Consider the following 26,937-nt stretch of genomic DNA (forward strand, 5'->3'; position numbering starts at 1 on the left):
AATTACATTTGTTTTTTAAAAAACAATTATTTTGTTACAAAATTACATTTTGTTACCTGGGGTCTGTGGAGACCCCGAAGACCCTGAGTGTGACCCTTTTTTTTTACACTAACATAAAAACAAGATATCACTCCAATTTTTTTTTCTTTGTAAAACTAGAAAGTGTTAACAACTGTACAAAGTTTCATGTCATTTGGACAAAGAAAACATTTTTTTATTTATTTGAGCAAACGTCGTTTGGGGTCTGTGCAGACCCCAAAGACCCTATGAGGGTATATAAATGACTTAGACTGGGTGCTTGTGGTGAAATGGAATAAAACAATGTCAGTACATGCATCAAGATTTTGCAAAGTCACCTTTTTAATTATAATTTATATCAATAATTTGAAAAAAAAAAAAAAAATAATAATATATATCTTTATATATACGTTTCAGTGTCATTAAGGTGGGACAGTTCATATCAAAACTTTCATCAACCTTTAAAATGAAAACAGTACATTCAAATGAGTTTGAAAATGTGAAGATATTACATTGACAGATTAAAGCCATTTCAAATGTTGTTTTTAACCCTTCCGTGCTGTTGCAGGTAATTTTTACCCGTTTTATGCTTTAACAGAGATTTACTGCAACTTTTTAGCTTAAAACTTCATGACAGCCTTAGGAAATTTGCAATTTGTGATTCTTCCGCTGTGAAGTTTTTTACGGTCAATTTGACCCAGTAAGAGCTATGCTGGAACAGCACGAAAGAGTCAAATGCTGATTTACATTAAACATCCTAAATACTTGCAGGTTTTTTTTAGTTTTTTTTTTTAGAAAAATACAGAAATTGTAAGTTTGCTTGGTAAAGAGATGCTTAGAAACAAAATGACACAAATCTTTATTGGTTTAACAAATGCCAAATTTCATGGGGAACTTTTAATTACATCTAATATGTATCAGGTCAGGATGGTATATAAACAGAAATAGAAAACAAAACAAATTAAAAATAGCCATGTACATAGCCAATGAGTGTAAATCAAAGGTGTTTCGCCCTGCCACAAAAAGGAAAAAAAAAAATCTTTAAAAATAAGTCTGTTCTAGATTTGAAGATTAATCTCTCTTGTCAAATGACAAGCCATCATCCATTCTGATGCTCTTCTCTTCCCTCCTCCTTCCCTTTCACATACTCTCGCAGTCTGACAAAACCTCTGTAAAAACAGTCACCCTGTTACTGGTGAAATTCATGCTTCACACATCCGTGGACACCAAATACAACATGCACGCAGGATGTTCGAATCAATCAGCAAAAGATGCTGTGCTGTAATTTTAGTCAAGGCCATTTAGTGTCCAACTGTTGACTAAATATATTCTGACTTTGTATATAAAATAGATCTATTTATATGTATACATTTGTCATTTAAATACTGGTGCAAACGCACCATGTGCACATTAATTGCAACCACATCCTCATGCACCATCAGACCAAAATAATGGAGAATAACAGCAGATTTCCACAAAATTCCTAATTAAGACAGCATTTCAAAAACCACATATTGTCTGAGGTAAACTATAACACTGTTACAAATTCTTTAAAAGGCAACCATCTCTACATTCGCATTTATAACCAGTGGGTCGACCTGAATGTATTCAACACAATTTTGCAGGCATAATATTGAGGCAGGTACCGCTCTGCACATGTCAAGTTAAGGGGTAGTGCGAGGGGTTTGGGGGGGTTAAAGGGCACAGTAATCAGGCCATGAGATTAAAGGTGCAAAATGTAACATTTAGTCATTTCTCAAAAAATAAAAGCCATGCATTATACCCTACAGTAAGTACAATGTCAAACATACTCTCTCTCTCTATTTTTTAAAGAAAAATACACACACACCATATTACAATAATACTTCAAATAAATATATTTTTTTAAATCAAACCACGCACTGTACTTGTATTTTTCAAGAGCCGATATTTAAATAAATAATATTTTGTTTTCTCCATAGGACATGTTAAATCTTACAGTTACAACTGTAACATGCTGTTATTTTTAAGGTTTGTATTTCCGAGAATGAGAATACAACAGACTAGATACAACAGAATCTTTAGCTACAGGTGCAGAAAAAAAGAACACAACAGAAAGAAAAACAAACACAAAAAAATAGTCAAGACAAAGTTGTTAAACCAGTACCATGCACAGGCATGTCATGGATGAATCTCCTAATACAGGAGTAGATGTTAGACAAGGCTGTAGAGATGGGTAATGGAATAAGACTGGCAAGTGACCCTTTCAAAATGTGCATGGTGTTTTGAACCAAGTGGAAAGCGGACACTGGTACACACTCCTGCTGCTCAAACACACTGGCAACCCACTGCACATCTCCCCTTTAAAACGTCAGTTGGTAAAATAGTAAGGCAGCTGTTTGCTTCCGTCAACTAAAAGTGCATCTCCGAACATATCCAGTTAAGTCCCCCCCCATTCCACCCCTCCCCATAGCAGCGGGGTGGACATGCACTTGACTGGGTACGGCTTGGATCAGCAGATTCTTTTTCTTTCCCAACGACTGCTTGCTTCAGCTTTCAGAGCCCAAGCGAGTCACAAATCATCGCCAGAGGAACTGGGTTGGCTCAGGCCGAATGGTCCGGGTTTCGTCTTTCTCCCATGATTTGCTCTAATTCCAGTCGTCCAGTCCTTTGCCTGTGTCTGAGTCTGACTGGCGCCATTTTGTTTTAAAGGCCATTGACGCAACTGCGGAGAATTAGGGGCCTATGCCGCTAGTTTTCATGAGCTCACTGAAGGGTCGAAACAGTTAGAGGGTAAGTAATTATGTTGAATAACATTCAGGCACAGCTGCAATTACATGGCAAGAGTAAGGTAGACTACATTAGTTGGTGACTGACATGGGGCAAAGATCAGGTTCTATGGCAACCTGCAAAATCCTCCATTTGAGTGCGAGAGTCTTACCTGAGTGAAATGTTCCGTCAAGTGAGGAAATGGACAAAAATAATTGCCAGTCCAATATTTATCAGCATCACTAGAATGACCAATATTGAGTTGGGACCCTGAAGAGCCAACAAGAGACAAAGCTGTAGATTAGCAATAGAATATAGAGAAAATCAAAACATCACCTGCGCTTAAATAGCAAATGAAAATATTCTGGCCAATACCGAATAGTCCATAAATGGCCACTATTCAAATTCTATATTATTGTGTTAAAGTAAATGTAAAATAAATACTAAAAACTAAAACCATTTTATATAAAATCTCAGAAAAAAAAGGTACAAAAGCTGTCACTGTGGAGTTACCCTTTCAAAAGGTACACCTTTGTACTTTACTTACTCCTAATGGGTGCATATAATCAAAGACTATAGAATAACACAAGACGTGTCACTCGTATTGTTTTGAATGGGAGAAAATGTAACGCGCAATATGGCGGAATAAGTCCCGCCTTCTAAATAAGAGCTAATCGCCGACTGGTCATCGCGTTAGAATCACCGGTTTCTATAGAAACCGTCAGACGCGCGCCTCCGAAGAGACGCGCATTTAGGTCTGCGCATGCGCATTAGCTTGATCCAGCCTGAAAAATACATTTTTTTTGTCAAGATTCGAGCGCTTAGAAACTAAATTTATGAGCCGGTTGTTGTTAGATTTCATTGGTGATTTCAAATATGAAATTTAATCGTAAGGTTGACGAACAGTTTTGGAGAATCTGATGTTTCCCCATTCAAAGAGATAGGAGCTGCATGATGCCCAGGATGCCCGAGAGGCGTTTCAAAGATGGCCGCCGAGTGAAATGACTTGTCTTAAAGGGACTTTGATATTAGTGCCAAAGTCCCTTTCAAGGAAAGTCTGTTCACTCGGCGGTCATATTTGCAACGCCTTCAGGCAGCTATTTCGGGCATCCAAGTCCTATCTATCTGAATGGGATTCCTGGAATCTCAAAACTGCTTGGCGAACTCCCAATTAAATTACATTTTAATTTCAAATCGGCAATAAAATCTGACATGAACCGTCCCATAAATGTTGTTTCTTATATTAGAATAGAATTAAAAAAGCATATTTTTCAGGCTATACGAGCCAATGTGCAGTCCTAAGCGCGAGTCTCAGGTTTCACTGGGAACAAGAGCCTCTAACGGCAGCTGCAGTGATGCAATGACTTTATCGATTAGCGATTGACTCTTTTACTTAGAAGGCGGGACATATTCCACCATATTGCGCGTTGCCGTTTCTCCCATTCATAACTAATAGGAGTCTTTCTATATCTTTGTTAGTACTTTAAATGAGTGTAGGGGTGAATGATATATCAGTACCATGTTAATTTATTGGCTGATATAGAGATTTTCAAATGTATTAGTATTAGCCAATACTGTATATGACATTGTGCATGCTCATTTTAACCTATTTTACATTTTTAATTACCTTAGTTAATTAAGTTAATCTTTAAAACATCCAATAAATTAATATTTATTTAATATTTCATTTTCATACTCTACATTATAATGTTGTTATGCTTAAAATCACATGAAGCATTTAAAATGGTTGATTTTAGATATTTTTTGGTTTTATTTTAAATAAATAAAATAGAATTTTAATATTGAAAGAATTTTGGCAATACAGATCTCATGCATCTGAGAAAAATACTATTTTTAACACTGCACAAAGAGCAAAGTTATGTTATATAAGAATAGTCATTTTTGTAATAAATGTCATGCATGTTGCAGCTACTTACTGATTCCTCCTCAACAATGTCAGTAGTAATTTCCATGCTGGCTTTCTTAGTTTCTGCTAGGCTCTTTGGCTTCAATGATTCTTGTTTCTTCAGTTTGGGCTCGGGTTTGCTCTCTTTGGCCATTACTGGTTTGGGTGTTGGTGCGCGGTACTGCTTTGCTGGCGGGGGCATCCTGGTAAGAGCAGTCGATGTTACTTGGTGTTCTTCATCCTCATGATCCTCAGGTGGCATCATCACCTCAGCCTTCACAAAGTATCCGTGATACTGGGAGTGCAGCTCACCGTTCCCAGGGCTGGAGGCATTGGCGACCGGCGCCGACGGCTTGGAGGGTTTGGCTACGGGTACTACCTCCTGTTGTACTTCCTGTTTGTCTGATATCCTGGAAGTAGCCTTGGTGACACCCACTGCCAGGCTTTCGGCAGCAGGGGGCTTGTTTTCTTTGATGGCTTTTGGGGCACTTCTGTTAAAGAAGGGCTTTTTCTTGATGAGGGGGGGTGAGGGAGGTGGTGTAGGACCGGGGCTTTGGGTAGGGGACTGGTTTGGTGTTGTGCCTTTGCGATAAAAGTGCGGACTTCCTGAAGGCGATTTCTCTTTCTTTTCTTCTGGTACTTCTTTAATCTCAATGGGCTCACTGGAGAACCTCTGCTTGATATAGTCAGGGCCTTAAAAAGGTATAAAGAAACTCAGAATTAGCTTTATATTTTATTTTATTATATTTTATATTCAAAATGAATTTTTATTTAATATGTGTAATATTTTATATAAATGTTTCGTTATATTTTTATTACATTTTATACAAACTCAACATATGATTCTTAAAAAAACTCAAATGTAATAAGATCAAATTATTACTGTCTGACAAAAAGACCTCGATAGATCTAAATGCGGCTCAAACGCTCAATACTCAGAAACAAAACATCTCAAGGGTGCTGCTTGTGAATATCAAGCTCAGAATAAACTGCCGGCACAGATGCAATTTCACATTTTCAAAGTCTGAGTCTGTTAGTGTTTATGCAGGGATGGACATTAAGAACTTTGCCACTTGCTTTATGATTCAAGTCTGAGCTTCCAGTCATTCTCCAGATTCTCTAGACCACGGATATGGCCAGAGTGGCCTCACAGCTGACACAGATGGGCTTTCTAGAACTTGCACTGGATTGTGTCCAGGCCCAGGCTAGGACTGCAAATAAATCACACTGTTTATCAGCCTTTTTACAAAGCTGAAGTGTGGAACAGCTCATCTGCAGAAAGCCTTGACAACAAGCACTCTCAAAAAACAAAACTGTAAGTGCATTTCAGGACCCTTTCAGTCCCTGTTGTTCTTCAGAGAAAATTATGTTGATGCTATAATGAGGCGAGAGAAAAAAAAAGCATTTTATTATTTCTGGGAGAGCCTGCAGGTCAAACGACTTATTGCGAATTAAGGTGTTTTGTAAGATTGGGGATCTTTGACCTTATATCATACTTTGATGCATATATCATAATTGACTTTCAAATTTATATACTTGTAGCAGCTTATTTTTGTGAAATAATACATGCATTGTAAACTAAAATGAGTGTGTCTCACTAATATAAATAATTGTCATTTGTATCCCAATTTTTTTAAAGGTGCCCTCGAATGAAAAATTTAATTTATCTTGGCATAGTTAAATAACAAGAGTTCAGTACATGGAAATGACATACAGTGAGTCTCAAACTCCATTGTTTCCTCATTCTTATATAAATCTCATTTGTTTAAAAGACCTCAGAAGAACAGGCGAATCTCAACATAACACCGACTTACGTTACGTAACAGTCGGGGTGTACGCCCCCAATATTTGCAGACTAGGTAAGCAAGCAAGCAAGAACAGCGAAAAATGGCAGATGGAGCAATAATAAATGACATTATCCATGATAACATGATATTTTTAGTGATATTTGTAAACTGTCTTTCTAAATGTTTCCTTAGCATGTTGCTAATGTACTGTTAAATGTGGTTAAAGTTACCATCGTTTCTTACTGTATTCACGGAGACAAGAGAGCCATCGCTATTTTCATTTTTAAACACTTGCAGTCTGTATAATTCATAAACACAACTTCATTCTTTATAAATCTCTCCAACAGTGTAGCATTAGCTGTTAGCCACAGAGCATAGCCTCAAATTTATTCAGAATAAAATGTAAACAATATAACAGTATACAATACTCACATAATCTGACGCATGCATGACTAACACTTTGTAAAGATCCATTTGAGGGTTATATTAGCTGTGTAAACTTTGTTTAGGCACTGTTCAAGGCAAGCGCGAGCTCCGTGGGAGGAGAGCACGAGATTTAAAGGGGCCGCACAGCATGAATCGGCTCATATTTAATGATGCCCCAAAATAGGCAGTTAAAAAACTTAATTTAAAAAAATCTATGGGGTATTTTGAGCTGAAACTTCACAGACACATTCAGGGGACACCTTAGACTTATATTACATCTTGTAAAAAAAACCTTCGATGGCACCTTTAAAGATGTAATTTCTGCAGCAAGATTTATAAAGGTTATTTTGAAGAAAACTGAACAAACCTGTCTAGACCTGGATAGTATTTACCTAAAACATGTGCAGGCAACGCAAGATGTGCTAAATTTGCAACTGAAAAAAAAAAAAAAAAAAGACAACTCAAGGTAAGACTTCAAGGTAGGTTTACATGACAATGATGTATTAAAAATAGAAAAGTTTTAGCGTAAAGACAACAACGTTATCAAAACTATCCCCATTTACACATGCGAAAACGACTTAAAATACTGTGTTTGCCAGGTTAGTAGTTGGTGATGTCACTTTGTAAAGAAACACTACGTGCCTATCAAAGCCACTTCAAGGCAAGCCTGCAACCTTAGCCGAAAAAAGCATAACGATACGGTACACAGGGAAGGAGACTTCTCATTAATTTCTATGGTATTCACAAACAGTGATTGACTGTTGCACAACTTGAAATTCAATGACATCAAGGCTGTAATGTGATTGGAATGATGTCCAAGTTAGCCATTACACTTTCTCCAATGGTAGATCCACGGATCCTCTTATCTCCCAATAATCCTGTCCCAAATGGTACCCTAAACACTTGCGGCCTTCCTACGTGTCCACACTTTCATGACGTAACGCTTTGAATGCCGGGTAGAAGTCTGCTGCGGAGCTCAATTCATTGCGGGCTTGGCAAAAGTGCACACCGAGGGAGCATATTGACCACAAACGGGGCACTCGCAAGCACCAAAAATGACCGAAGTCCACAAGACCGAAAGTGCATATGAAGTGTGCCATTTGGGACAGGGCCTAAAACCATCTCTAGCGCCTATAGACTGAACAGGTAATACACATGCGCATGACGTCACCGTTTTCACAAATTCATGTTTTTGAAGTTTACACTGAGGCAACAACAGTATCGTTTATATAGCTTGCGTTTTCAGCCCCCCAAAACGCTGCTGTTGTGTAAATGAACGGCGAAAACGCATTAAAAGTGTTCTGTTTTTAGTTAAAAATGGCCCCTTAGACTAAAGAGTACAGAGCCTCTCAAGGGACAAGGTGATTGGGAAAAATGAAAATAATGCTGGGAGGAAAATTTGTATTTCAATGCTTTTGGGAGCGAACCCAAGTTTCTCAGGCGAAAGCAATACTTTTGAAATTCTGGGAAAGTGTTCTTCCACCTTGGTCCACAAAAATTAATTCATTAAATCTATGTATCTTAAAAGATTATTATTCTAAATATAGTGCACAACCCTGCAGGCAAAAGACTTATCCTAAACAACAATTTAAATATGCTTCTCAGGTAGGCCTGTTATTAGGAACATTTGATCTTGTTCATAAAAGTGCATGTATTACAAAAGGAAGCATGCATGCATTAGAATTGCTCTGAGTGTTATTCAGACAGTAACCGCAGTTTTGGGGATTCAGCAATATGGTTCTTTGGATGAAAAATCACCAACCCTGCATAGAAGATTTATTTTTCCCCCCTAAATGGCAGGTTTAATCCCACTGTGATTGTACCATCATAACTTGCTGTTGTGCAATTAACTGACTGCTGCTGCTAATGTAACGAGCATTTATGTCTGACTGCAACGGATGTCTAATTTGTTTTTTAAACTCAATTTTTGCATAGCATTCCATGTTTGACAGCTGCTATTTTGAATCCTGGAAGTAAAGATGCAAAGTATTTCAGGGAGCAAGAATGTTCTTGAACAAGCCGTAGCGATCCACAATGTATAAAATAAATTAAACTCCATAAGAAAGATGTCACTGGCCAACCATGCAGACCTGCTATTGAGTTGGGGGTGGGGATTTAAGGAGTCCACATGGAGTGTTTAGGAATTATCCTGAAACCATTTGGTAATATATGAACAAATGCCAAAGGCTTTTTGGCTTTAACAAGGCTTTAAATGAGCATAAAGTGGTTTAAGAAACTCTGGCCTCAATGAACTGAGATTAATGTGATATTATTGTGGTATTATTGGTAATGCTAATTCGAGTGAACTTAGAGATGAGGGAGAACTGGATTCAAATGCAAATAAGGTTTAATGATGAAATAACAAAAATGCAAACAGCAGAACACGAGGAACAGAACTGAGGAAATACATCAACATACAGCCATTGAACGACAGGACCTGACAATGAACACAGGAAACACTGGAGTTGAAATACACAGAGGGTAACAGACTACCAAGACACACCTGGGCAGAATCAGGGAACTAATCAAACAAGAAAACTACAAAGGACTACAAAATGTGGAAGACATGACAGGAAACAGGAAATAAAACAAAAGTCAAGCACAGAGAACATATAACTATATAGTAATTTTAAAATGAGGAAAAACTAAATTTGTATAACTAAATATGTGGCTAAAAACACTATACAACATACAGATGATACACAGGGCAAACTATGTTAACATTTTAAGACAAATGCTATTCAAACTTTTAGTTTATATCATCTGAAACTGCTACAGCAGAAGGGAAGATGCATTGACATTAATTTTCGTTATTTGACCTAAAATTGGGGTACAGACTGTGACACACAAATGCAGAATGTCCACATTCAAACATTTTAATATAGGCTTGCAGTAGATTTAGTACAAAATAATAGACAGTCATGACATTTAATGTCAGTCATGTACACATTCAAGCTCTGAAGATATCCTGGTGCTTGGCTCATTTTGACCGGATCATTGAATCAGTGAGTTGTTGATTCAAAAACAGCTGAAATCAGATTAGTTCAGTTCACAAAGGAATTGTTCAATGTGATATTTAAACCATTTCATCGGGTTCATTGGAAAGAAACAGCTTGATCATGAATCAGACATCACTATCTATGTCTGGTTGGATATGTTATATTTATTAACGAGGAAAATGTTTTAATGAATGCATGATACACTGTACACTTTGGTACACTGTAAAAAATTATTTTTATGATTTGTTATCACAACATTTTTTTTTTTTTTTGTCAAATCAACTTAGCTAATTAATGTGGTTCAGATAACATAATATTTTAAGTTTCTGTTGATTAAACTAATTGCCTTCATTGTATTAACTCAAATTTTTAATTTCAATGAACTCAAAATTTTAAGGCAACCAAGTAACTTATTTTTTTAAGTTAAACCAACAATTCTTTTTTAGAGTGTATGTAGTGAAGTAAAAGTAAAAGTTCACCAAAATAATAGGTCTTTGGTAAAGTAGAGACACTTGAAAAATGTACACCCAGTTATTTTAGTATATTAAAGTTTAATGCTTTTCTAGTGTATATATGGTTTGGGCAAAATAATAAAAAATTTGTTTATTTGCAAATCAATACATTATATATTATACAATACATTATAGAGTCTGCGCTAATCCTTCTTATTATTGTTGTTGAATAGTCTGACTAGTGCTGGCTAGAATAAATAACAAATATGGTTCGTCGATCAGTGCTTTTTACTTCTAATACTTTTGTACTTTTACCCAAATGAAATTGAAAATGAGTACTTATACTTTTAGTGGAGTAATATTTTATTAGGATATCTGTACTTTTACTTGGGTATTTGATGTGTACTTTGCCCACCACTGCGTACAAATTGGTAAGGATAAAATTAAATGTTATATAACACTGTCACACATTCTCCTCTTGACCCTGATGTTTTCTTAAATAATTTGCAGGCATTAAAAGCAGTTCGAGCTGCGCACAGAGAGGCAGTAGATAATTTATGCAAATGGTATTCCTCCCCTTCACAACTCATTTGCAACTGCATCTGCTCTCTTTTTCTTTGCTTGACAGGGAGGCAAAAAAGAGACACTTGACCCAGACACAAAGACAAGGACACAAAGGGAGTAATTAGGGAGGGGTGAAAGGGCGTAGACAACGTGTGAGCATGCATGAGAGAAAGCGAATGTCTGCGTGGATGGTGGGATACCTGGTTGATGGAAGTTGGGGGACAGATCTCTGGCCACTGCTCTGGCGATATCAGAGTCCTGGCTGGCGGACAGGCCGGCCTGGTCAGCTGCCTCCGCTTTGGCCCTGGCGTGTGCGGTTCTAAGTAAAGCAAAGACACAGAGCTGGAGTCAGACAGCTTGGAAGATAAGATATGGGAGAATGGTACATCATTTTAACACTGCCCCTGGCACTGTCAGTCACCACCACTGCAGTGGCTGCATGGCCAGAGTCCACAGCACCACTCACAACAAGCACACAAAGATGCATTCATTAGCAAGCTAAGAAACAAGTTACTATACTGTGTACTGCTTTCATTTTACTATTCATAAAAGGCAAATGGTGCTAAAAATAGAGCTAATTGTTGGCATTAAAGTGTAGAAAGAGTACAGGACTGTCCTCTGTCAATAAACAAATATCTAGGGTTGAGCGATATATCAATCTAAATGGATGCATTCAAAGGATCAAAAGTGTCAGTAAAGACATAATGTGATGATGATACAAAAGATTTCTATTCTAAATAAATGCTAACTATTGAACTTTCTATTCCGCAAAGAATCCTGAAAAAAAAGTATCAAGGTTTTCACAAAAAGCAGCACAAACTGTTTTCAACATTGATAATAATAAGAAATTTTACTTGAGCACCAAATTAGCATATTAGAATGATTTCTGAAGGATCATGTGACACTGAAGACTGGAGTAATGATGCTGAAAATTCAGCTTTGCAATCAATCAATCAATCAATCAATCAATCAATCAATCAATCAATCAATCAATCAATCAATCAATCAATCAATCAATCAATCAATCAATCAATCAATCAATCAATCAATCAATCAATCAATCAATCAATCAATCAATCAATCAATTTTAATTTATAGAGCACCTTACAACAGCCATAAGGAGCACTAGGTGCTTTCCAGTAAAACAAGACAATAAAAAATATAAGAAGACAATAAAAAATAAAAAAAATAAAATATAAGAACAAAATGAACATCAAATAGGATTTGAAACAGGGACTATGTATTAAAAGTTTGTATGAATAAATAAGTTTTCAATTTCGCTTTAAAAACACTCAGTGATAAGTGATAAGTGCAATCACAGGAATAAATTGCATTTGAAAATATGTTCTTTTAAATCGAATAATATTTGATTAAATTACTGTTTTTACTGCATTTTCAAACAAATAATCTTGGTTAGCATAAAAGAAGTCAAAAACATTCAAAAAAAAAATCGTACTGACCTCAAACTTTTGAACAGTAGTGTATCTTAAAAAAAAAATTCTGTGTTTAATATGTTTATATATTAGCGTATATAGGCATTTGCTACGAAATTTTTAATGCAAGGCGCATTTCTGAGCAATAACGCAAACAAATCTTCAAATCAGATTCTTGAATTTAATTATTTAAACTGATAGTTTGAACTGATTGACTTTAACGAATTAAACACTGTGTTAACTCTCCAAACACTCCCAAACAACTGTAAACACTGGTTTTGCAACTAAAGCTCAAATCAAATAGATAATAAAACCAACTCTGCCTTAATGCTCTAGTACGTAAAAATTGTCAAAAACATTAAAATAATTGAAATATGCGCAAAGTTTTGTTGCCTCCAAAACCACTGTAAATATATTGTGAATATAAACTACTCCGTATTTAATCCACAAAACGTTTAAATATAACTTAGTATTTTGTATCAGCACAACAATGCCTTAAATAACCCAATGGATTAACACTTGTGAAGAGGATGTATGCATGAGTGAGTCAGTGAAGAGAGAGTTTTGTATACAGATGTATGTAACAGTATAAGGCCTATACACAGTATACAGATTAGACTGTTCTTATTTTAGGCAGTGGCCTACTTAAAAATTCCACTCACATGCAGAGTAAAGTAAAATTAATGCCATCTTTTCTCTCATTGTTTGTTAAAGATTAACCATTATTATTTTTTTATTCTTTGCACCAATGTTTTACCAGGCACCATGTAGTCTTAATTTGAATGAAGTCATGAAGTGTTAGCCGACTATTAAGGACTTGAGTTGTCATGAAACATTCCAGACAAGTATCTTTCGAAGTCCATCCACACTACAAATGTTATGCTAAGCTTGCTTTTAAGGGATCATAGTCTTTAACTGTGGTGAGGAGCTTTGTATTCATCACATTCTAATAAATGAATAAATTAAATTGAATCTAAAGCTCTGGCTGAATGAATTAGACTATCCAGCCTTCTCTTCTCCTTCCTAAAAAACAAAGATGGAGTCATAAGATCTGCACTGTATATACATAGTATGGTATAATTGAGATATATAACACTGGTCCTCTGCTAAGAATTACAATGGTGATAAATGAAACGTTAAATAGGAGGTAGATATATTGTAAGCTTTATTTAGAGAGTCATGTCACGGTGTGGTAGCGCTAAAACAAATATACTGAGCGTCTGGTGCTTGTATAGAGCAAAAGCAGCTTTAATGCCTTGTGTGAGCGAAATTGATGCTTTATTATGGTTCAGCCCAAACCAGCCCAGCACAGATCAGCTCCTAAGGAGGTCCATCCAGGTCACTGGACCTCTCGATTTCTGTAACTACCTCAGGTCTAAATTAAAACTTGTTACAGCTGGGTTTCGAGAGCTAGACTAAGCTTGAATAGCATTGCTGTTACAGTTACATTAACATTCAAAAGTATGGTAATGAATGTATAATTTTATAAGCAGGGATGCATTAAATTGATCAAAAGTGAAAGTAAAGACATTAAAAAATTTATTTCAAGTAAATACTGTTCTATTGAACTTTCTATACGTATTACGGTTTTCACAAAAAATGTAATCAGCAAAACCGTTTTCAACATTGATAATAATAAGAAATGTTTCTTGAGCACCAAATCAGCATATTAGACTAGAGTAATGATGCTGAAAGTTCAGATTTGCCATCACAGGAATATATTACATTTTAAAATATATTCAAATAGAAAACAAATATTTGTAGTATTTCACAATATTACTGTTTTTTGATCAAATAAACGCAGCTTTGGTGAGCGTAAGACATTTCTTTCAAAAACAAAATCTTACAGACTCCAAACAGTAGTGCACATTGTGAACATATAAAAGGAATAGTTTACCCAAATATGAAATCTTTAAAATTCATTATTTACTTATGTAACAGTATTTACATTTATGCATTTGGAAGGACATCAATAACATTTAGTAGTAAAGATTATCAGTGAAAATATACCTAATTTTTGGTCTGTTCAGAAACGCAATCCCCAAACGTTTCTGCGAGCGAATGCAAAGTTTCTTGAGGGAATGCATTGAAATATTTTTTTTTCCTCCCATTTCATATTTTTTCCACCTCCATGTTTCTTTAAGGGCTCCATACCTGACCTGATAATACTTGTAATACAGTACACAATTCGATTTTTTGTTCCACCAAAAAGAATGACAGCTTATGAGTTTGAAATGACAGAATTTTCATTTTTGAGTGAACTGTCCCTTTAAATACATTACTACTTACTACTGATTAGAATTCTGACGATTTCAAGTAAACAACAAGCATGGCTCCTCTAAACACACAAGACATGTATAATATTAACAATATTAAGAGAGCATCTAAATTCTATTTGTCAGGCAAGTAATAAGCAGCACCTTCTCTAGGCGTTAATGGACCTAATGTGATATTCTTTGGAGTCTGAGCCAGAGAACATCTCCTAGGCGACAGATGGAGCACTTGCAGAAATTCTGAGGGTTTTAATTTGGCAGTGTCTCCTCACATTCGCCCACTCTATCGCACGCAAGAGCTCAGATAAAGATGTGAAGAGGAGCACATCCTCCCTGCTTGAGCTCACAGCAACTCAACACGTGTCTCGATTCTGATCTGTCCAGTTAGCCTTTGCAAATGTACATTTCTGTACATATTCTTATAGTGCTGCTGGTTTATATTATATTCCCATTGATGTGCTGGATTACACTGATAATTAAAATACAAAGTATAAGACTGCAAATCACTAAAATATGTTTTATCGTGATTATTCTCAGAATTTTTCTTCAGTTAACACATTCAGTTCAATGTATGTATATATATAAAACATTCCTCTATACATAAACTGTAGTGGAGGACAAACAGAAAATTAAGAAAGAGGGGTTAATCTGTTCAGGGAATCCCACCCATTAAAGCCATGACCAAATCTAGATATTTGCAGTATACATACATCTGTCATGAAACCATTTTATTTTTACAGAATCATCTAAAAAAAGAAAAAAATGTATCATTTCCAACCAAAATATCATAGTTTCCTCACTACTGTCATTATGACAAAAAGTATTTTGAATACAGTGAAATTAAATAAAATGACAAAAAGATACAATAATTGTGGTAACCATTATATTTTGATTATATTAAGATTACCAGGTTATAAAAAAAAAGTCTGTGCTGACAGGATAAACGCGCACAGATACACACGGCTCTAAACCTGAGTGCTCTAACAGATGATAACAGGACGCAGACTGGCTACTGTATCAGTGACGGCTGCAAGACTATATTCTTGTCAGCGATTGAGAAGCCAACTCCTGCCTTGCCTTATTTAGTCAGGCTCAGTGCTGACACACAGTGCACACATGTGTGAGAGAGCACAGGCCTGAGAACCCTCTCTCGCTCTCTTTTTTTCTAGACTCCTTCAAGGCAATCCAAAGCCTTCTCAGACTCTCTGCACATTCCCTGAACCCTCACAGTGCTTATCACTTCTCTCCCTAACAATCTTCAAAGGCACTGAGATATTTTATTCATCCAGCAGCTCTAGGACATATTACTATTTCATTAGCTACATGGACTGTGCAAGCTTCATTATAGCAGCTTTCATTAAAATTCATACTCTTTCAGCTATCAGAAAGATTGAATGGTAATGAATGAACAGGACAAGGACGTGGCTTTTGTGATGACAGAGAGAAGTAAATAACTGCATTAATAGAGCTAAGCAGAACGTTCAATAAAAAACACAATAAAGAAACACTAAATACTGTTCTATAAATAGTTAAATAAAATATTGTCATTATTTACGCACTATTTACATTTCAATTGACTTTCATTTCTTCATGAAGCACAAAAGGAGAAATAATGTACTGTCGCTCTTGAAATTACAAAGAATTAGGGCTGGAGCTTTCAAGCTTTACAAAGAACGCAAAGGCATCACAAAAGTGGTTCATATGAAGTTTTACAATAATTTACGGAAGAGGATTAGGGCCAAGCAATAATAAAAAAATAAAACCATCTCAAGATTAAATTTGTTAAATTTAGAGAAAAAACTCGTTAAATTTAGAGAAAATAATCTAAATAAAATGTTGAGAAAAAAATCGTTAAATTACGAGAAAAAACTCATTAAATGTCAAGAAAAAAGTCTAGATAAAATGTTGAGAATAAACTCATTAAATTACGAGAAAAAACTCGTTAAATGTCAAGAAAAAAAGTCTAGATAAAATGTTGAGAATAAACTCATTAAATTACGAGAAAAAAATTGTTAAATTTCAAGAAAAAAGTAAAAAAAAAAATGTTGAGAATAACTCCTTAAATTATGAGAAAAAACTCGTTAAATTTCGAGAAAAAAGTCGAGATAAAATGTTGAGAATAAATTCATTAAATTTCGAGAAAAAGGTCGAGATAAAATGTTGAGAATAAACTCATTAAATTATGAGAAAAAACTCGTTAAATTTTTGAGAAAAAAGTCAAAATAAAATGTTGAGAATAAACTCGTTAAATTACGAGAAAAAAGTCCAAATAAAATGTTGAGAATAACTCCTTAAATTATGAGAAAAAACTCGTTAAATTTCGAGAAAAAAGTCGAGATAAAATGTTGAGAATAAATTCATTAAATTTCGAGAAAAAGGTCGAGATAAAATGTTGAGAATAAACTCATTAAATTATGAGAAAAAACCCGTTAAATTTCGAGAAAAAAGTCGAGATAAAATGTTGAGAATAAATTAATTAAATTACGAGAAAAAGGTCGAGATAAAATGTTGAGAATAAACTCATTAAATTATGAGAAAAAACTCGTTAAATTTCGAGAAAAAGGTCGAGATAAAATGTTGAGAATAAATTCATTAAATTTCGAGAAAAAGGTCGAGATAAAATGTTGAGAATAAACTCATTAAATTACGAGAAAAAACTCGTTAAATTTCGAGAAAAAGGTCGAGATAAAATGTTGAGAATAAATTAATTAAATTACGAGAAAAAGGTCGAGATAAAATGTTGAAAAAAACCCTTGAGAAAAAACTTGTTAAATTTACAAAAAAAAAAAAGATAAAATGTTGAGAATAAAGTCATTAAATTACGAGAAAAAAATGGTTAAATTACGAGAAAAAAGTCTTTAAATTATGAGAACAACATTTTATCTCAACCCTTTTCTCTTCTGTAATAATTTGTCTAACAAACGGACTCAAATTTAAGTTATTAAGCACTAATAATCATCAGTGAGATGTTAACCACTAAGACCAGATCAATGAAAGAAAGCAGAAACCGAGAACCAGATCGGTCTGATTCATTAAACTGAATCATTTCAGACCTGTTTTGTGAACTGAATCAACTGATTCACAGAAAAGCTCAGACTCAAAAGAATAATTCATTCAAAAATCTGACATCACTACTGAACTTTCTTGAGCACAGCAAGAAAACCTGGGATGAGAGTAAAGATTTTCAGCATATAAGTAATATGGACCACTTTTATGATATTTCTGGTGCTTTTTTATATTAGAGCTTGACAGCCCCAGTCCTCATTCACTCATATTAAAAAGAATATTCTTCAAAAATTCACATGTTGTATTTCACTGATTTCATACAGTACGAGTTTGGAACAACATGAGGGTGAGTAAACGACGACAGAAGGTTAATTAAAATCATTTTTGAGTTATCCCTTCAAGCATAACATTGTCATTCTTACTACTGAAGCATTTTGTGAGAGAGAAAAAAAATCGGAGGAAAAGAACAAATATAAATAACTAAATGTATGTTTCAAATTGAAAGGACATCACATAAATAATAAACAAGTGAGAAATATATACTTTATAATCAACACTAGTACTCTATAGCACCAAGACTCACATGTCCTTACATGAATCAGAGGTACCACTCAGCTCACACAACAACATTATCGAGTTCCTGTTTAACACACTCTGATCTTCACAACCTGCATCAACTTGCAAAAATCAATGTGTGCCTTTAGCCAGCTTTGTCAATGAACTACAGGAGAGAAAATAAAGGAAGTTTTAGTAGTTTTCTGGAGTGGGAAAATGCCGTTTAGAAAACAATATTGGATATTCCCTTAAAGGGGACCTATAATGCCCCTTTAAGTTTCTGGTGTCCCTAGAAAGTGTCTGTGAAGTTTCTGTTCAAAATACCCCCAGATCATTTATTATAACTTGTCAAATTTGCCCCTATTTAGGTGTGAGCAAAAACATGCCGTTTTAAATGCAAATGAGTGCTGCTCCCGGCCGCTTTCCAGAAGAGGGCAGAGCTTTAACAGCTCGCGCTTCGGCTGATCAACAACAACAAAGCTGGAGAATCTCACGCAGCCAAAATGACAATTGTTTGTGGCGGTACTCAGCCTTAAGGCAGGAACACACCAAGCCGACGGCGATGAACTAGTGGCGACGAAAGCAGACTGCGGGGTTGGCTCATGTCGGCAGCGTCTGAGTCCAAAGATGGCCTGACAAACCAAACCTACGCTCGACAGCCGACGGCCAAGTAGCACGTCCGTTCTGCGCCTGCGTAAGATGAAATGCCTTTCCGTACCAGCAGGTGGCAGTAGCTGAACAGCCAATCAGAATGATCAGATAGCCAGACGGACCGACGAGCTCCGACGCCGATTCAATGTCAAATCGGCCGAAAAAAAGCCGACGAGGACCAACTTCAGCCGACGGTGCGCAACACACCGAGAAAATTTCGTCGGCCGACTGTCGGCTTGGTGTGTTCCTGCCTTTACATTGTTCAAACCGGAGTCGGACACTGATGGAGAGACTCAGGAGGAAATTTCAACTTTTATAATGCAACTGGACGTTTCTGAATGGTTAGTGGATAAATTTATCTAGTTGCCGTGGAGTTGATTCAACTCGTCGACTACCATGTACCGGCATGTTAATCTTTTGAGCAAATCCAGCGTTGAACTGACTCTCATTTGTGAAGCAATCCAGCGTAAATGGATTTGCACAAATATATAACACTTTACTGACTTTCCTTCATAATTGAAATTCAACCATGGTGTCCTCAGTGACTCAGATGCAGAGAGACTATGTAGACTCTTATGTTGGCTGGAAATTCCAACATTGTATATCTCCAGCCGCTACAGCAATTAAACAGAAATGGCGGACTTATGCGGCTCATTCAGGACGGTATCTATGCTGACATGGCAGATCATCAACAGTCATGGGCGGGGCTTAGTACCCTTACATAAGAGTAGGGAGAAATCTTGAACCACGCATGTTTATGATTTATGGGGATTATAAAAAAAGGATTGGGTGGATTTTTACCAGTATAAGCTGGTTAACACACATCTGTGGACACACATCTGTCTTCAAACACCTTATAAAAGTGAACTTTGCATAACAGGTCCCCTTTAATCATTCCTTATGTGACTTAATTGATAACTATGTGTTATGTATGATAGATATAAAAAGAACGGACGGCAATTCAATCCCAGAGGTATGAAGCAGCGTCGCCTTTGAAAAACGCATTTGCCATTTGATTTACACATACCACCACACCATGAAGTTACATAAGTATCTCCTCTGAGCTTTATACATCTGTGCTTAACTTCTCTTTTAGGAGTGTATATGCTTAATCGATGTAATAAGCAGTAATGCATAAAAGTACCACGCAACTTCTCCTCTAAAAATTTTTTAAACGATTATATATATGTTACAACTGGCACCCCTGATTCCTCTCTGACTTCATTCAGTACATCCTGTTGGCTCTGCATTGATTATGTGATCAGCATGAGAGCTATGGCCAGGGGGCATGTGATGGCACTCATGCAAACAGACTATTCAACGGGGCTCTTCTGCACAATAGCTGCCTGCCTGTTTGCCTGGTCACTTCCCTGCTGCGTTTCGCTCATTCACATGAGGGCGAATGAGCAGCCTTCAGATCCTTTACAGTTTGGGATACTGCTTGCCTGTGCTATGTTGGTTGGAGGAATGTAATTATTGTGAACAATACTGTTAGTTAGATGTAGAAACGTACGTCTTATGTGCAAGATAAAGAAAAAAGAGAGATAAGAAAGAGAGTGAGATAAAGAGCCAAGATGTTTTAGTGAATAGATGCAATTGAAAGTGTGGTGTAGGATTGATCTGGAGGAAGTATTAACCTTGAGGTGGCAATTTCTACTTTTGTTCTGGCAATGGCAGATGCTCTAATGGCTCCTTCAACGGCACGGTCCACTTTCTGCTTCGTCTTGGTGTTCTTGAGGGGAATAAGCTGCTTCTTGATGCCACGCACCAAAACGTTATTTTTGTACTTCCCCTCTTCTTTCGTCCCATCAGGGAATATTGTGCACCCGTAACCGTGCCGTTTGTTGTTTATCCACTCCCCTTCGTATTTCATCCCATTGGAGCGCTCACTGACTCCGAAACCATTCCGCTTGTCATTCTTCCACTCGCCCATGTATGACTCGGTTGTGGTGGCATCGACGTTGTCCTCAGCCGGCATGTACTCGTCTGCCACTTCTCCATCACCAAAACTAATGGTGGAGTTTGCGTCGCTAGAGCTTATGCGGCTCATGGTGGCGTCACTTCGTGCCGAACTGCGCTTGCTGGATATGGAGGAGCGGGAGTCGGACTTCCTCAGCTGCTTGAGGCTCCCAAATAGCGAACCCCGTCTGAAGAGGCCCTTTTTTTTGCCTGAGACCACTTCGCTGTCGCTGTGGAAGTTCAGGACAAAGCCACCGCGGGTGCCAGCAGGGCTGTCAGACATGTGGTCGTGTAGGACAGAGCCGTTACTCTGCTCGCTGCGAAGGGAGGCCAGTGAGGTCCGCAGCGGGGAGCGGATGACAGTGGCCATGCCGTAAGGCACGCTCTGACGTACGCCATAGCCGTGTCGCATGCCGCCCATCCACTGGCCCTGGTATGTACCTGGCAAAGGGATTAGAGAGACTTTAGACTAGATATTGCATAACACATAATACAGGGATTACATACAAAAGAAAACACTAGAGGAACTAATATGTCTGGGTGCTTTGATGTTTTTTACGCAATGTTTAGATTTTTTCTATTGAGGCATCACAATATTTCCGAGCTAATTAGATTAAACAATGAATTAAATACATTTCAATAATAAAAAAAAAAATAGATTATTTAAAATAAATAATTTATTCATTAATATTTTACTTATTTGCATTCCCTGAACACTGAAAACAGTATCAGTGAATGATAATTCCATTTCCTATTTTAAGGAGTTCTAAACTGCAAGTACTAATCAAAAACCTTCTTATATTATATCCTAAATCTTTTTAAAAAAATCTATTAAAGACTAATTTCAAGATAAAGACCGCTTGCTGAAGGGAAGCATCCACTAATTGATAAATCATTGTAAAGGGTTAATTCACTCAAAAATGAAAATTCTGTCATTAATTATGATGTCGTTCCAAACCCGTAAAGACCTTCATTCATCTTTGGAACACAAATTAAGATATTTTTGATGAAATCAGAGAGGTTTCTGAAACCACATATATAGGTAGCAACGTCACTGCACCTTTCAAGGCCCAGAAGTGTAGCAAAGACATCATTAAAATAGTCCACGTGACTACAATGGTTCAACCTTAATGTTATGAAGCGACGAGAACACTTTTTATGTGCAAAAACAAAACAAAAATAACGGCTTTTTTCAACAATATTTCTTCTCTTTCCTGTCAGTCTCCTACACTGTTGATGTAGACACAGTGTAGCGTTTCCGGGTTCTACATCAGAACGGCGACTCATTGGTTCAGAAACCTCTCGGATTTCATCAAAAATATCGTAATTTGTGTTCTGAAGATGAACAAAGGTCTTACAGGTGTGGAACGACATGAGGGTGAGTGCTTAATGACTTATTGATGTTGAAAACAGTTGTACTAAATATTTTTGTGAAAACTGTGATACTCTTTTGAAGCATTGTTAATGTCTTTACTTTTACTTTTGATCAATTTAATGTGTCCTTGCTGAGTAAAAACCTTACTGACTCGAAACCTTTAAACAGTTTTGCATGTCCTCACTAATCAATATAGATATAAGGCCTTTTTTCCCCTATTGCCACCATGTCTAGGTGAAAAGTTTTTTTTAATTTGACCTTCAGCAAAAATGCAAAGTGCATAAATAAAATAACATCAGATTATAACGGAATAAATTATCATCAGGCTAGTAATATACTGGTGTAATCTTATCCACGTTATGACGGTGAAGTGACGAATTGAACAGCTCTCTCTCCTATATCTCATATGCCGGCCTGTCAGACCTAACAGCTTCAACAGCAGAGCCAGCACTATTTTAAAACATGGAAGTAATCTGAGCCGTTGTGAAGTTTGTGGCTCCAGCCAACCATAACTCTTATTTACCTATTTATCCACTTATTCCTTATGATTCTGCGTATGTCATTGCCTCTACAACAGTAATTGTGAGAAGCTAACAGGTAAAATGGCAGAATAGAAGTGACTTATGGAATATACATAGAGTGACAGCAGCACTCTGTTTCAGCAGCCTATAGCTGAGCTATCAGTCCTTTCAGGACTTTTTGCAGAAGATGAAAGTGAGTTATGAGTAAGTGGTAATGTGTGACCCTGCCTCATAAATTCAACAGTAGGTCCAACTCTCTGACGCCACCACATTTCCAGAGAACTTCATGGTTCTTGCCAAAGTCTTTTCTAAAAATATCAAATTACCTTGGATTTAGACTTAATTATGTACTGTGCAATGTAATTTAAGTTATTTGTTGTTTATTTGTTATATTTAATAACCCAAATTCTTAATGTAAGCAAATAAATTTTGACTATATAATTTTCACTGTTTTAAAGACGTTGTAATATCAGGTATTAATTTTATTTATCAGGTACCAAACACTGTAAGGAATTTCATGAATTGTAACAGAAAAATTTAAAATGCATAATTTAACAGAACAATAATTACATAGCCTAGTAAAATTCTGAAAATAAAAAGCTATTATATTCAATCTTAAAATATACAGAGAAAAAATGTATGATATTTTACGTCAATACACAATATTTACCACAAATTAATGCTAAAATTATGTTTTTGCTGTCTCATAATTCATATGCTGCTTAGTTAATGTTATAGCATTATTTTTGATTAATTTAAGTTCATCATCTATTTATTACTCAGGTTTTTTTTACAATATAAAGCACATTCAAGTACATTTGTAGATGAACATTTTATTTAATGATATACAGTATGCTTATGAATGTAAAATATACGGCCACCAAAATGTCACTTATAATGCGTGAATCATTGTCACTGTATTTTTAAGTGTACAAACAGGTGAATTAAATTAACAGGTGGACAATTCAACACTTTTAACTTCATTTTTTAAATATATGTCCATTTTTACATTTAATTTCAAATGCCTGAACTGACGGCACAGAATTTTCATGCAGCCTAGTGCTTTTACAATATGTCTTGCAAAAGAAATAAGTTGAGATAAGAGCTTGTCTGCTCATCTACTTTGCTAGAAGAGCTTTCATTTGACATGTTGCAGATGTAACTATTATTAGCCATGACCTCTATGAACAACTTCTGCTGACCAGTCCAGTTATATGCCATACATCAATTCAACTGCATGGCCAAACTGCTTCATAAATCTGTAGACCATAATTTATGGGCAAAATCTAACAGTCAGGCACTGGAAATAACTCAAGACAATCTTGCTTTGATCTTCCACAAATCAAGAAGAAAAAAAAATCCGTATTATTTTACACATAAGGGGCCTTAGTTTGATAATGATAGCCTATATTACAAAACAGGGACCTGATTTCACTCCGCAGCAGCATCACATACACGCAAGACTTTAAAGAACATTAAATAGGTCAAGTGATGTTTAGCTGAACTCACCCCCGTCCCCGTATGTTTCGACCCCATATCCATCTTGCAGTCCATTACTCCATGTGCCTTCATACCTGGCAGGTGTGTTGAGACTCTGGCGAACCCCATACCGACCCTTAAATCCGTGACTCCACTCCCCGCGGTACAGCCACCTCCCCTTGGACTCCACGCCGAGCCCGTGCCGCTTCCCCTGAGCCCAGTAGCCCTTGTACGTATTCCCACTGGGCCAGGTGTACACTCCGACTACCTCAAACCCGTTGGACCAGGACCCGGAGTATTCGCCCTGGCCCTTAGGGCCGGTGCAGATGCCGTGTCCGTGGGCTTTTCCGTCCTCCCATCCACCGCAGAAAGTGCCGCCATCGTCGAAGTCGAACCGTCCGCCCGTCATTCAGATAAGGGGTTGAAATGAAAGTGTTTACGTCTCGATGGTTGGTCGTATGTCGGATGCTCAACAACAACAACAATAAAATGGGGGGTAAATATCAGACTGCGGGCGCAGTGGTGTGATGCGGTGGTGTCTGGCGGAGATGGGTGAGCGCGCGCATTGGTGCGAGTGTTGGAGGATCGCGCACAGGCGCCGGAGCCGCAGGCGCTATCACTGTCGCCGTTCCTGGCTTTTTTAATGATCCTCTCCCCCCTGTTCGCTTCACAGGGAGGGAGAGAGCGAGGAGACAGGAGCCCAAAGCCGGGCGAGAGACACCCAGCTGATGACGTCAGTACTACAAGCCCGCCCTCGCGTTGTACCACATTCACATTGTTTCACATTATGGGTGGGTGAACGTTGTAAGTTTTAGTTTTTGATTATCAGAAATAGGACCAGATATACAGAAAGGTTTCGATTCGAATGTTTGACCATATTTTCTAAAAATCTAAATTATTTCTCTTTCCATATTTATTCTATTTTCAGCTCGTTTTTATTTTGTTTTATTTATACATTTAAAAAAAAAAGAAAGAAAAAAGAATTAGTTTCTGTGTAGCCTACCCTATTTCTGTATTTTGTAGAATTTGGCAATATGTTTATATGCCAACGTTGTTGACTCTGACTAACTAGACAGATAGACAGATAGATAGATGAGGGATGGATGAATGGATAGATAGACAGACAGACAGACAGACAGACAGATAGATAGATAGATAGATAGATAGATAGATAGATAGATAGATAGATAGATAGATAGATAGATAGACAGACAGACAGACAGACAGACAGACAGATAGATAGATAGATAGATAGATAGATAGATAGATAGATAGATAGATAGATAGATGCGGGATTGATAGATAGATAGATAGATAGATAGATAGATAGATAGATAGATAGATAGATAGATAGATAGATAGATAGATAGATAGATAGATGGATGGATGGATGGATAGATGGATAGATAGATAGATAGATAGATAGATAGATAGATAGATAGATAGATAGATAGATAGATGAGGGATGGATGGATGGATGGATGGATGGATGGATGGATGGATAGATAGACAGACAGACAGACAGACAGACAGACAGACAGATAGATAGATAGACAGACAGACAGACAGACAGACAGATAGATAGATAGATAGATAGATAGATAGATAGATAGATAGATAGATAGATAGATAGATAGATAGATAGATAGATAGATAGATAGATAGATAGATAGATAGATAGATAGATAGATAGATAGATAGATAGGCAGAAACAATTGTAAACAGACCAGCCAAACATATCCCAGCTTATGTATCAAAGCTTTGGTATCACACTGTTGACAGCTATGTTGAGCAAATTTCATAATAAATTTTGTTGTGACAAAATGGGCTGCAAAAGGACCTTGAGATTTATGGATCTGGCATAGACTTTTATTGTTTCTAAGTTCTCCCACCAACAGTCAGACCAGTTTAGTCGACAATTAAGTCTATAATTATGCAGCTTACCTTATTGTAACTACTAAAGAAAACATTGCCAATGTTGTCACAACAAAATAGCCGGCCACTGATACGGCCACGCGTGTCCTGGGTGGATTTACGGCAGCTTTGATGGTGGTAATAATTGGCAACTAAACTCTTCTTACCAAAAATAGATCCTGAAAATGTATCATTTCTCCGTGGCATCAAAGTCATTTAAGCTACAGAACTGCCAAAACCCATGTGTGCCATCTGAACACATTTCTGCAGTATGTCACAGTGCAGATTGCATTTAAATGAATTCTCAGATGATGTCAGACACTTGCTGAAAGATGAATGAACTTGTGCCATGCAAAAGGTGACAAAGAACGTCATCAGTCCTCAGAATAGAAACACTGATCCATGTGGACAGTATTTTACAACAACACTAAAACAATGAACGCAGAAGTACATAGCCTACCGCTGCGGTAAGTTACTTAACTAAAGCTAAATTTAGTTTCAAGGTTTGGGTGATACTTGTCAGATAGGTCATAAAATAATGATTAAAAAAAAATAAAAAAAAATATTTCATTTAACTTGAATAAGATTTTTACCCAATAGAATTATTGCTGACATTTTAATTTATTCTTAGTAGCAGGTGTTGTGAATTAATAGGCTGTGAAATAATCTCATAATGTTTTCGAGCGACATTGAATGCCAATAGTGACCCCTGGTGTCTATCCTTCATGTTTCTACGCTCTCAATGCTCTGTATAAAATACAGTATCTCCCTGTTCAATACAAAGGCTAAATTATTTAATCTCTATAGAGTTCAGTCAAAATTCAAGTTGTGTGACAAGTATGACATCCATCATATAAAATATAGCCTATTC

At 36.6% G+C, this 26,937-nt stretch overlaps 1 protein-coding gene across 5 annotated transcripts; it reads right to left on the reverse strand.

Moving 5' to 3' along the window:
* Positions 1–290: 290 nt before the first annotated feature.
* Positions 291–25,061, reverse strand: jph1b (junctophilin 1b). Of its 5 annotated transcripts, none has more exons than XM_067363572.1 (6): positions 24,183–24,867; positions 20,456–21,218; positions 11,101–11,219; positions 4,704–5,365; positions 2,939–3,036; positions 291–2,766 (listed from the first exon to the last, which is right to left on the reverse strand). In XM_067363572.1, the coding sequence occupies exons 1-5, from the start codon at positions 24,559–24,561 to the stop codon at positions 2,956–2,958; spliced, it is 2,004 nt and encodes a 667-aa protein (XP_067219673.1). In that variant the 5' UTR covers positions 24,562–24,867; the 3' UTR covers positions 291–2,766; positions 2,939–2,955. The 5 variants fall into 5 exon arrangements, with proteins under 5 accessions (XP_067219673.1, XP_067219672.1, XP_067219676.1 ...); XM_067363571.1 differs by having other exon boundaries at positions 291–1,187; positions 24,183–24,866; XM_067363575.1 differs by lacking the exons at positions 291–2,766; positions 2,939–3,036; positions 4,704–5,365 and adding an exon at positions 9,298–9,433 and having other exon boundaries at positions 24,183–24,880.
* Between the last annotated feature and the right edge of the window lie 1,876 nt (positions 25,062–26,937).

Source organism: Chanodichthys erythropterus, chromosome 16 (genome assembly GCF_024489055.1).
Source record: "Chanodichthys erythropterus isolate Z2021 chromosome 16, ASM2448905v1, whole genome shotgun sequence".
NCBI classification, from domain to species: domain Eukaryota; kingdom Metazoa; phylum Chordata; class Actinopteri; order Cypriniformes; family Xenocyprididae; genus Chanodichthys; species Chanodichthys erythropterus.

Excerpts from the sequence above, each read along its gene's own strand:
- jph1b (XM_067363572.1), bottom strand. The coding sequence starts at position 24,561 with ATGACGGGCGGACGGTTCGACTTCGACGATGGCGGCACTTTCTGCGGT. Across the intron at positions 21,219-24,182 it reads CGAAACATACGGGGACGGGG|GTACATACCAGGGCCAGTGG; the intron begins GTGAGTTCAGCT and ends TCCCTTTGCCAG. Across the intron at positions 3,037-4,703 it reads ACATTGTTGAGGAGGAATCA|GGTCCCAACTCAATATTGGT; the intron begins GTAAGTAGCTGC and ends TTGGCTCTTCAG.